Source organism: Vigna angularis, chromosome 3, assembly GCF_016808095.1.
Source record: "Vigna angularis cultivar LongXiaoDou No.4 chromosome 3, ASM1680809v1, whole genome shotgun sequence".
Classification (NCBI taxonomy): domain Eukaryota; kingdom Viridiplantae; phylum Streptophyta; class Magnoliopsida; order Fabales; family Fabaceae; genus Vigna; species Vigna angularis.
In genome coordinates this window covers 22,024,603-22,038,095 of record NC_068972.1, presented here as the reverse complement: position 1 = coordinate 22,038,095, position 13,493 = coordinate 22,024,603, and the positions used below count along the sequence as shown (strand labels likewise).

General features: G+C 34.2%; 1 protein-coding gene across 1 annotated transcript; it reads left to right on the top strand.

Annotated features, from left to right (window-relative positions):
• Positions 1-7,111: 7,111 nt before the first annotated feature.
• On the top strand, positions 7,112-8,510 carry LOC108324628 (protein FANTASTIC FOUR 2). Its single transcript, XM_052875416.1, has one exon. It carries the CDS (start codon positions 7,368-7,370, stop codon positions 8,286-8,288), a length of 921 nt encoding a protein of 306 aa, XP_052731376.1. The 5' UTR covers positions 7,112-7,367; the 3' UTR covers positions 8,289-8,510.
• Positions 8,511-13,493: the final 4,983 nt, after the last annotated feature.

Genomic DNA, 13,493 nt, shown 5'->3' with positions numbered 1-13,493 from the left:
GAACGAACCCATTGCACAAAAAAGGTAACAACTTCCACCAAATCGACACCGAACGAGACAAGGGTAATCTCTAACTCAAAGAAAGAAACTCAATGTCCACTGAGACACCGAACGAGACAAATCCACACCGAACGAGACAAGCGTAATCTACAACTCAAAGAAACAAACCCAATGTCCACAGAGATTCAAAGGAAAACAATGGTGACAGGGAAGCAGGAGAGAGATGTTCAAAACAAAACGAAACCCTAAAAATGGAGGAGGGAGAACACTGCTATAAAAAGAGAAGTTGAAATGAAATTCAAATCCCTAAAATGGAGAGAGAAGACACTGATAAGGAGAGAAGATAGAGTTCGAAAACGAAGAGGACAGTTTCAGAATCCAAACTTCAACCCATTCCAAATCAGATTTTAAATTAAAAAAAACATTCAAATTCAACCAATTAAAACTTGACACGTGGCGTTGTCAAATTTTTGTCAAATTGGCGTTGTTAGAATATCGCGGTCCATTGCTAAATGGCCAATGGAAAACCTAGAACTACAGAAAGCCAAGGACAAAAAAAAAGAAAATATTCTTTTAACAATTTGACAATTTTTTTATAACTATGATAGCCTGTAATTGATCCGTTTCAAATATAAGGACCAATAAAATAGTGACACATCATCCATTATCAAAAAGTTGTTAAAAAAAATTGTTAAAATTTTGAGATCCAAAAAAACAATAAGCAAAGTAAAATGTCTCATTTCCCTTTGGCCACAAATTCAATTTAATACTTTAGCATATTGATTAAGAAAACTAAAATAACAAAATTTATTAAGAACATTTATTATATTGAAATAGTAAAAAAAAATTTAATACATATATACTTCTTTTAGGTCATTTAAGTATTTAAGAAAATGTAATTAATGTTCTGTTTAACTACTAATTAATATTTATAAAACACTCATTGTCAATACCGTAATTTAAAGAAGACATACTTATTTTGGGTGAATTATTTTATTCACTTTCATAAAAAAATATTTAACATCATCATATCAACAAGTTTATCATATATGACGATGTGATTATATGATAATGTCAAATCTATTTAAATTATAAACTTATTTTTCTCTCTTTTTAGGAACCAATAACAGAGTATAAATTTCAAAAACCTGAATTTTTAATTTAAAAATATCATAGTGTAAGTATAACTAATGTTTAATATCATAAAGAGGTGTCATTTTTAAGAAAATTTCTTGTAAGTTTTTCTATAGAACCCTCTAAAAAAAATTATTTTAGAATTATTGATCAATGGAAGAAATAAAAAGAAATTTAAGAGGCCTCAGCTTTTATATCTTCATGATTAAGGATACAGTAAAGGAAAGTTGGAGAGACCTCTCTTGGCTTAGAAGACATGAAAATGAATTTTATTCAAAGATTTTATTATATGACTATTCAAAAAATAACAAAGGTTTTAAAAATATAATTAACATTCTCCTAATAATCATCTTCTCATTTATTATATATGTATATTAAGGATTGAGTAAAACAAAGTAGCATATGTTAAACAAATAATATCATTAATATTTAAAACTCTTAACAATACAGATACTAATTAACATGCTTTTTTTAGATAAATAGACAGAAAGTAATTGAGATGAGGCACTGTTTATCTATTCCTTGGTTCCTTTTGTTTGGTCGGTTGACTTTAAAAACTACCATAATGTCTGAATTATATATTCAACAAAAAGCTCAATAGCCTCCCTCAGAATGAAAGAGAGTTCAATAAACACCAGAAACGCGTTCACTGTCACTTCTTTCTTGCAACTAAGTGGAGACAAGCAGGACCTACTCAAAATTTTCAACAAAAATTGAGTGTTGGTTGTTATTTGAATCTTCAAAGGTAAGACATTGTAACACCAAATTTATTACTACTGCTGTTAAGGCTGTCCAGATGTTCATTTCTCCCTTCAATTGTCTGACTCAGACTGTCAGCAATTGGTTTCTCTAATGGGGATTCAATTGAGTAAATAAACTACCACGTTGTAGTTAGTGATCAAAAGCATAATAACCCTACCATTATTTTTTAATACACGGTTTTATGCAGAGCCTTTTCCTTATCACTCAAGGACGAGGCATTAGAGTGGTATAACACTCTTCCCCCAAACACAGTGGATTGCTTTGCCACTGTGAAAACCCTCTTTAGAAGACAATATGCCTCTAATCGAAAATAGGAGATAACACCGACGGAATTGGTAAATACTAAGCAAGAGAAAGGGGAAACTTTAAAGGCCTTTATAAAAAGGTATGTTGAAACTGCACGGCAGGTTAAAGAGGTCAATCACTCTTTTATCATCAACAATTTGCCTTCATGTCTGAAACCAGGATATTTTGCGAAAAAATTGTATGTGCGACCACCAAAAACTATGGAAGAACTCCAAGAAAGAGCAGCTGAATTCATCCGTATGGAGGAAATGCGAATCTCACAGACAAAGCGACAACAAGAAGATGATGTAGGCGGAGGCAGAAGGAACGGCAAGCGACCGTTCGACAATAGTGATAAAAGTGGGGAGCTTCCCCGAACGTTTAAGTTTAACCATTATACAGCCCGCAACACACCTACGGCAAAGTTCTCGAAGAAGCCCTAAACCCAGAAGTTCTCGCACCCCGAAGGAAACCATCTTCAAAGAACGTAGACGAAAGGAAGAGTTGCCCTTTCCATCAGAACCATGGACATACTACAAAAGAATGCATTACGCTGAAAAATGAGATAGAAAGTCTCATTTGGGCAGGACATCTCCGTAGGTATATAAAGGAACCAAGAAGCCTCCCCAGGGAAGGGTATTTGCGAAGAAGTCCCGAGCGGGCGTATAGGAACGATGAACAAGGGCGGGGTTATAGCCGCAGTCCCAATCGTCATCGTGAACAATCGGTTCGTGGAGTTATCAATTGAGGAGAAGCATCCAAAATTCTATTAATGTCATATTTAAATTCAATTTCCCTTGTCATTGTCTTATGTTTTCGTTATGGAATGAATAAAGCCTAGCAATTCATGCTCAGTCATTGGCTGCCAACTTTGTTAAAGAAGTTCATATTAAATGAAGAAGTCTCTAAAGAAGAATTTGAAGCCAAAGACCGAGCCGTAAATCCCTCTCGGTCGAGAGGTGAATCCCTCTCGTCTAGAGCTGTCAAAACGGGTAACACGATCCGACCTGACTCGACCCATCACGGGTTGGTCACTTAGTGAGTCAACCCAACCCGACTCATTTATTAGCGAACCAAAAAAATTTGAACCTGACCCGACCCACCACGGGTTGGTGGGTTAAACGGGTTGGCTCATTGGCTCACTTAATTAATTTTTTTTTTCACCCTCTTCTTCTCAGATTCTTAACAGGTTACTTTGATCGATCAAATTGAAACAGTAATAATTGAACCAATTGATATATAAAAAATGAAACAAAAGAAATATATTGTTATATATATTATAAGCTATCAAGCATAAAATTTTGCTAATTTAGTTTAATGAGACATACACAACCTTTTGACCAAGAAACAACATATAGCCATTAACAAAAATATATAGCACAAGATAAAATTGTCATGCTCGTAGATAGGTCTAAAAACAAGATAAAACAAATGATATATTCCTGAATTATCTAATCTATAATATTATCCATCTATTAAATTGGAGTTCTGAATGGATAAATTCACAGTATTATGCTCTCTTGAAGCATATTCTTCTTTATCTCCATCTATAATATTATCCAATCTATAATCTTAGGGTTTTATTTGTATAGGGGAACTTTTGGAAAGACAACAGCGTAAAAGGCTCTATTGCTAAGTAAAGGTCTTGCATTTTGAATAATTAATTTAATTAATTTGATTTCAATAAAAAAATAGGATTTGAATAATTAATTTAATTTAATTAAAAAAATAGGTGGGTTGATGAGCCAACCCAACCCACCACGAGTTCAACCCGTGTGAGTCAAGTTCTTAGTGAGCCGGGTCAAAATTGGCTCGCATAAAAAGTTTTGCATTTTTTTCCAACCCAACCCAGCTCAAACCCGTGATGAGCTGGGTTGGGTCACGGGTTTCAACCCATTTTGACGGCACCAACAAGCTGAAGTCAAAGACCGATCCCTCTCGCCAATAATTTGAAGCCAAAGACCGAGCAGAAAATCTCTCTCGGTCAAGAGTTAAATCCCTCTAGTCAACAAGCTGAAGTCAAAGACTGAGAGGTAAATCCCTCTCGCCAACAATTTGAAGTCAAAGATCGAGCGGTAAATCCCTTTCGGCCGAGAGGTAAATCCCTCTCATCAACTAGAAAGTTGAAGACAAAGACCGAGCAGTAAATCCCTCTCGGCCGAGAGGTAAATCCCTCTCGTCAACTAGAAAGTTGAAGACAAAGACTGAGAGGTAAATCCCTCTTGGCCGAGAGGTAAATCCCTCTCGTCAACTAGAAAGTTGAAGACAAAGATCGAGAGGTAAATCCCTCTCGGCCGAGAGGTAAATCCCTCTTGTCAACTAGAAAGTTGAAGACAAAGATCAAGAGTTAAATCCCTCTCGACCGAGAGGTAAATTCCTCTCGTCACCTAGAAAGTTAATGACAAAGACCGAGAGGAAAATCCCTTTCAACCAAACGGTTTACTTCTCGCCAACCAGGAAGTCCTGGTAACAAGGGTTAAGTATCAAGTATGCAGCCAGTTGGCCATATAGTACAAATGACAAGATTCAATACATGAAACCGTTTGGGCCAAATAAGATACAACGACTTGAGGCACATGGAAAACAAGTTCCTCAATACAACGAGAACAACCTCCCTCAAACTCATAAGTCCTGTAGTTAACCGTTCGGCTGACTTGGGGGGCTTATGTTACTATGGGCTCATAGCCGACCGATCGGTTAGGACGACACACGACCCTAAGGAACTTAACGGTCGGCATGCGGGAAAAAGTGTCTCAGTCATTCGGTCCCGACAGGTTTCTCAGTCGTTCGGTCCCGACAGCTGTTAAGCAAAGTTAATGCACAAATAAATTTGGTAACAGCTACCGTTAGACAGTTAAGGTTTGGATTAATGACCATTAAGAAGTAAATTAATTGGTCAAATTCCTTTAAACTTTATAAATAGGGTTTAGGTTTGAGGTAAACTCACATTCAACTCACACTCCACTACACCCTACTTACGTCTGATCATGACTTAAATATTTAACTGTAACAAACAGTTCATAAAACCGCTCCTAACTTAAGCGTCGGAGTGTCTTTTGCAGGTACTTGCCCCCTTTTGCACGAGAGTGACCGAGCGGTCAAGACTGAAGTTCACCGAACAGCCAATACAGAAGAGGACCGATCAATCTAAACTGAAAGCATACAAACAAAACACACAGATCAAAGGTTAGTGTATCGATTTCACAAAATCCCTACCAAAACACCATGCAATGCAACAATAGACTATATTTTTCTTTCCGGTGATTTTACCTTAATTTGAAAACATAAATCCTAGACCTCTATACGCGAGCTCATATAGGCTATGTTAAAAATGTACCTATATTTATTAGCATAATCTTACACATGTCCTAGGTTGATTCGTTGTCTCAACTACCAAGCTCCCACCCATGAATCCTTTTCCCCCACTTGATCACCCTTTTTCTTTATTTTATTCTCTGCAATTTGATCTCAGACGAATCCTCACGCTTCTAAAATTTTCAATCCAATAGTACAATCTTTTGAGATCCGAAATCCAGTACAGAGTTTACATTTACACTCACACTATTGAAATGTGTATGAGGGTAATTTTCTAACCGTAATAATATCTTTCTGAACGATTATAAACATTTACTATTAAATTAAAAGTTATAACTAATAGTTGGAATATAATTTTTTTCCATTTAAGAACATTAAAATCTAAATGTCATTGTAATTTATTTCAGTACACCTTAAACAACCAACCAAGATTTAGGATAGTGTTTCTATATCAAGCAGGAATTTGTCAATTTGATTTCAACCTCAAATATTTCTTCCAAAACTAACTCATCTTTGTTACGAGTCATAATCATAACTAAATCAAGGGACTTGATGAAATTAAATGTATAGTTGTGGAGTGAATGTATAAACAATATTTTTTAGATAAAAGTGCTAATGTTATCAAGTTAGTGTTCATAGTATGTAAAAGTCTCTTTTTCTTCTACTCTAAAATGGATTGTGTACCAGCAGGGCCGGGCGATGTACGGACAACCACATGTGGGCGTCCAAAGCCGCTCGCCCCTAAGTCACAAACAAGACCGAGCGTCCGTCCAAGGCCGCCTCCCAGGTCACACGCCAGAACCGAACGTCCAAACCGTGCCGAGCGCCAAAATCGAACGTCCAGTATGACCGGCCAGTAGAGCCAAACGGCCGCCCACCCATGTTGGCATCCCTTGCCGACCATCTCTCCAACCGACCGTGATTGGGCCGTTATCAGTCCCACTAAAAGTAAAAGGGCCGTTATCAGGCCCACTAAAAGTAAAAGCTCATTACAATCAGTATAAATAAAGGTCTCAAGTATGAGTTCGAACCAACTTTTCCTTATGATGCATCCATGCATCACAAACTGCTCTGTCATATTACTCACTTGAGCGTCGGAGTGCCTTTAGCAGGTACCCGGCCCCCCGGCTTGGAGCATGGAGCAGCGCCTGGAGCAGGAGGGCGTCCGCCCAGTTTGGAATGTGGAGCAGCGTCCGTCCATCTTTGTACCGTCCGCCAGTTCAGCTTGCTTCGGTTCGTGGGATTCAGCAGTGTCCGCCCAGTCGATGCATCTTCGCCGTTCATCCGCCCGCCTTTAGCGTTCGCCGTCCGTCCGCAGTCTTCGACAAGTAAGTTTATATGTTTTAACAGGGTCCTCACCGACTCAGTCGAAACAGATGGTGATATTTTGAAACCTGATATAAAACTACACCCACTTTACCATCAAAATATTAGGAAACGATTTCTTAAATTTTTTGTATATTTTTCATTAAAAATTAAAAACATTCTTAATGATATACTAATATTTAAGGGAAATCTTAGAAGGGAACTGAGTAAAGCTTGATTCTGGTGTCCTTAATTTTTTAAAAATAATTTGCTGAGTGATGTTGGGACCCTTTGCCACTACAAAATATTAAAGGTAGAAAGTGAACATGGGCAAGAATATTATATATAGACACTCACCCTTGACACTTGTGTTTCATGTCCGTTCCTCACTTCTTCATCTGTTTTCTTGTTTTCGGAGGAAGCCATCTTCTACATGAGCGAAACCAATTGATAAGTTTTACATAATCTCCTCTGTTTTTGCCCAATTTTTGAGTCCACTTCCCTAAACAGAACTCCTCTGTTTCTCCCCTGTTCCTTTGGACACTTCCATTGTGGATAACGCAAAAATGTCTTACTCAAGTGTCTGTCAAGGGTTACAATCAAGTGTGGAACCCTGCCTTCTGGAACCACGTGTGCTAAAGCTCAAATTGGCTCCACCAGGGTCCAACTCCAACCTTTCTCCACCACCCTCTCAATGCCCTGCCTCCAACACTCTCCCACACACTCCAAACCATCAACATGGAAACAAAAACTGGACTTTCCTTCAATCCCTCTCCAACATTTCTCATTGCAAGGACCCAGAAACTCACAAAGTCTACGTCCACCCTTCTGTTAAGCGCTCCTCTTCAATGCTCAGCGCAAAGAGCTTGGAACTATGCACCGAAAGCTTAGGCTGCGAAACTGGTAGTAATGCCAGTGATGACACTCAAGACATGTCTTTATTTTCACTTGAAAGTATCCCCACTTTAAGGAGTAACGACACTCCAGTGGTAATGGTAACTAATAAAAATTCTCAGTCTAAAAGATTGAACAAGCGAGGTAGTGGCACCAGCACCTTTCCACCTCCCTTGACTTCGATGGGGGAGGTCAGCGTTAGGTCTCATCGTGAAGATGGTAGGCTTATCTTGGAAGCCGTAACTTCCTCTTCTCCTCAACCCTATTTTGAAGCGGAGCGTGGCAATGGCAGGCTTAGGCTTCGACTCTTTGAGAGTGAGGCCAGTTGTTATGACGATGAAGTTGCTGATGATGAAGGCTTGAAGCAACAAGTATCTGATGAGGAAGAAGAAGAAGGACAAGAACAAGAACAAGAAGAAGATGATGATGATAATGTTTTGGTGGAAGAGGAGTTGGAAGAGTACGTTGGAAATTCCGAGGATGAAATGGGTATGACAAAGTTTGTGAGGCCAAGCAGGTGCAAGGAAAGTGGGAATAGAGTCATTTTTGGCGATGGATACTTTGAGCAACCCCCTCTTTCTCTTTGCCTCTGATCATAAATCATTACGTAATCTTAGATTATTAATTACGTGATCATAGTCTATATTAACCTTAATGACACATGTGGTGTGGTGTCCGAGGATGTCACATGGCTATAGTCTGAGATAGTAGTCAGAGTAGAACTTATATATATTTTACTATTTTATTTTGCCTTTGTTTTTGGTGTTAGGATTTCGTCTTTTTATGATTGGAAGTTTGGTTATTGAAATTGCTGAAGGTAGTTATTATAGTTATTAGTTACATTGGATGTGTTTGTTCGTCTGTCCTCTCTCCCTTGTTTCTGTTTTATTTTATTCATTACACTTTTTACGTTTCTAGAATGCTCCCAGGGATAATTCCTTGAGAGGGGGAAAACATTGATGTTCGAACAGCAGATATACAATTAGAAAAAGTTGATCTTGGTACGTAATTTACTAACTAATAAAAACCTGGGACCCAAACCTTAATTCCTCGGATTTGATTGGATATTTGGCTATGGAACCTGTCGGAAATTCAAATTACAGAACTCAGTGGGACAGTACATTTCCTTCTACCTTTCCATAATGGTAGCCAGTTACACAAGTTTCTTTTTATTATTTTAACAAATACTTTTAAATTTAGTTAATGGTAGCTGGAAATTAAAGAAGATACATGTGATTGCTTTCATACACAAACAAACATGTTCTTGAAAGTTAGGAGACAGGTATTCGTTGGTATAGTTTGTGGAAATAAACTTTTGATACAAATAGAAGTTCACTTTAATCAAACTTTTTCCAAAAGGGGGAGTACTTTAACTGATCGCAGTCTAATTAAGTCATAGTCATGTCTAATGTTGAAAACTTTTGATGATTTTAGCGAAGCAAGGAGGTAATGCATAGAGCAATGTGAGTTAAAGGAGAATGAATGGGTTAGGAATGTGTATATGGGTCATGAAAATGCAAGGCTTCTCAAAGAGGCAATAAATTCTCTCTCTCTCTCTCTCTCGCAAAACCCAAAACCTAAAACAAGTTGTGGTGTACGGAATGAGTACCACCATTGCCCAGTAACTATCAAAAGGACGTGGGGACCAAAAAATAATACTCATTCATCTTATTTTATTTGTGTTTAAGGTTTTCTTACATATTCTTGCAAATATTTTTTTTAAATATCTATGCACTTTGTAAAAATAATTAAGATATTAAATATTCCTCCTACTTAATTTGTTTGTAATTTTCAATATTCTTTCTCACTCATTTGTTTATGTTGTTGAAATTAAATTGTATTTATTACCCCTAAATAACATGAACTAACTTCTTCAGGTAGTGTGTCATCTAGGATGCGCTTGCCTTACTATATGGTCCTATGGTCTTTCCAAGCTAAAGAAATACTTTTCCAGGTTATATACATTTTTTACTTTAAAATTGAATTTACCAGTAATTTCACTTCAACTCAAGAATGAATGTGTAGACTTTATAAAAAAAATCATAATTATATAGTTTATGAGTATCATAAAACTTCTTTTAGAGTAATTTAACTTGGCCGGAAAACAAGCCTATGGTGACCAATATTTTAAGGAGAGGCAAATGTAAAATGTGTAGGATGATGTTGAAAAATACTGACTTAGTTTTGAACTGAAATTGTTGTAAAAGTTGGGTGAGTTTTATAGTGGTATGGTTTGAATATGGTGGGATAGAGAGAGAAGGCGATGAGGTTGGGTATGACATTCCTTAAGAGAGGAAGGGAGAGGTTAATCGTGGAGTGTGGATATCCATACATTAAGGTGTTTTGGTGAGGGTTTTGGATGACAGTGAAACGCAATTTTCAAGCCTCACATGCATCATTTTGTCCCAAACATCATGTGCTTTAAGAACCTTGTTTGTGAGGTATATAGGTCCTTTAAGCACATATTCTCTCACCGTATCATGTCACAGCAACAAAAATCTTGGGCCAAATCACCATGTCCCCTAATTTTAATGTCACATGGAGGTACTAATGCTAATATCTCCAAAAGATAATTTAAAGAAGAAAGTGACTCCACTCTCCCCCGTTTTTCTCATTCTCTTTTTAATCTTTTCCCCTCTTCTTCGATTCGCTGCTTACTGTCCTACCTCACAAATCCACCTATTCTTCTTCTTTCTTAACACCATCTTTAAATTGATCCAACTTCTACTGTATGTTCTTCGGCCAATAACACGAGTAACTAACAACTTAGTAACAGATCATGGAGACATTAAAACAGTCGTTAAAATGAGTAATTAATAACGATAACAATTATTAATGGGTAATTAATAAAAATAATAATAGTTATTAATGGGTTTGATTTAACTGTTATTACCTTATTTATAAATATAGATTTGTTATCAAAGTAAAACACACTAAACTTGTTGAGAAATATATACGATTAAAACTTTGGACAGCACAGCATAACTAGGAAGACCGGGAAGAGCGACCCCTGAAGTGAAACACAACCATTTCTTCACTCTCTAGAATCTTGATCGTGGCCTCAATGAGCGACACGTGGGACCTTTTTCAGTGGTGAAAGATGAGATTCATGCACATTTGAGGGTGATAAAAATGGAGGCTTATGCTCTTCCTGTTGTGGCATTACTTAAATTGTAATCACAAATTTTGTCTACACCAAATCGAGGTTTCAATTTCAGGGTGGTATTTGTGTACATTTTTAGTGTTTCGTATTTGGGAATCATGATGTTTGTACTTGCACCTAGGTTGTTGTATTAAGGAAACGAATTTTACTTTATATGAAGTAGGGTATCTAGGATTAAGTCCTAATGAGTTTTTATTTACGACTGCATACGTTGCATCGATGCTACTAAGATTTGATCGAGAAATGAACCAGTCTATATTCTTCCCCTGTTTGTACTAATTTGTATATAGGGATCAGAATAAGATCACCCCTCTTCAAATCCACTTCGCTTTGTCAATGGCCCAAGGTAAAAAGGATTTTTATTTTAAGCAGTAAAGAAATAAATGTTTTTAACTAATGTGTATTTGAGCTACCTACTGCTTCACAAACTTCTTTTTATGTTTTTTAATTAATGAATTCATTCGTGTTAAACAAAACTTTAATATTAAAACTATTTTCTTTACCAATTTCTAATTTCTAAGCACGAATTTGAAAAATATCTTCAAATCCTATAAATTTATAAGAATAATTCAATTACTTAAAATTAAATAATATTAAATTATATCTAAAAAATAAGAATTTGAAATTGTTAGTATTATCTCATCTTTTAAGTTTATGTATGATATTTGTCTAATCTTGAATTATGTTGAGACATCATTAACTCAATTAAAATTCAAATAAAATTAAATATGTTTGTAATTCCTAAATTTATTTCAATAAAATTAAATACGTTTATAATTCCTAAAAGTGAAATTGAAATTTGTTCTTATTGATATATTTTGATATTGAAACTTTAAAAATTAATGGATCTCATTTGCATCTCACTAAATTCATATTTGGAAAGGAAATTTTTTCGTTTCAAATTACTTTTTCATCAACTTCCTTGAAGAAAAAATTTGCATAGAATTGCTCCAACAAAACAATTATTTCTAGGTTTGACTCTTCATATTTAATAATTATATGACTTGTAATATTTTATAATTATATGACTTTTAATATTTCATAATCATAAGACCATATTTGAGTGTATATTGTAATTTAATGTCACATACAAAATAATTATATTAAGGAACATTACGGATTTTTTTTTATATTACTAATTTTATTTCTTGTGCAAACCTAGTCTGAATTTTGTTTTTCTAGGACAAGTGAAACTTTTAATCAATCTTAACTAGATTTATTTTGTCAACCAACCATTAATTTATCACTTAACTTTATTTAAAATATTAAAAAAAAATTCAACCAATTGAAATAATTGTTATTAACATAAAGTAAAAATAATTTGAATAAATTTTAGTTACAGAGAACTTTCTTGAAATTAGGTGAAAATCTTGTATAAAATTTGACAAAAAAAGAACTTTGATCAACATCATTCATTGATATTTTTGAATTATTAAATATTGAGTAACATTAAACAATTTTTAATTTTACCAGTAATTCAAAACATTTAAAAAACTAACCAATTTAAAATAAAAATAAAGAAATTTAATAAGTTTTAAATTGTAAACCATTTCCTCCAAAGATATTCACCATTAAACCCGCACCCAAAAGACACACCCTTGATGTTGATGAATATTGTGGAACATTGTTCCTATCTCAATAATAATACCTTCAAATCCATACCAATTGCGAAATACATATTTCTTTTCAATCTAACACAAAAACATTTTGAATGTTTTTTTTACACGTTTTCAATATTATATGTATTTATGTATCCATACAAGTTAATGGTTCAACTTTATAAAATTAATTTATATATATATTAAAAGTATATTTAGTTACATAAACATTTTTTAATTTTTTAATTTTTTTATTAATATTTTTAATTAAATAAATTAAAATAATTATTATATTTATATATTAAATTATTTTATTACAATTAATAATATTGAAACTTAATTTATAAGTATAATGATTTAAGTTACACTACTATTATATATTTAAAAATTAAAAAATATAATATAAAAAAATATTCTTTTGAAATATTTTTTATTTTAATTTTTAATATAAAAAAAACGGGTCAATTTGCTTTGATCCGCATTTAGTATGCAAATTTGATATGTTAGATAAGTCAATAAAATTATTAGAAAATTGAAAATTCTAACTCAAATTATCAAATTTCGACAAATAAGTTAGTTTTTAAATCATAATCCACTTTGTCAACCTTAATTTATATACTGAGATTGCATTTTTGTGTCTTTTACAAATTACATATATTTATAAAAATTAAATAATAAGAATGTGCATGGATCTATAATAAAGAATTAAATCCAGAAAAGAAATTTCAAGAATTTAATTTAAAAATAATGAATTTAATTTATTTATTAGCTATGTGAAATCTCCAACCATAAATACACATTAAATTTACGCACTATAATTTTTATTTATTTATTGACTTTCTATAATAATAAGCATACAATATTTTTTATAAAAATATATGGAAATGTAAGGATACTCTGAAATCTACGATCTTGTTTTTGAAAGTTGTGAGATTTGAAAGGAAATATATCAAATATTCCTAAAATCATTGCCAGGGTGGTAATGACGTATTTGATCCGATTGTATTGTATGATTCCCTTTGCAAATTTGAAGTGAG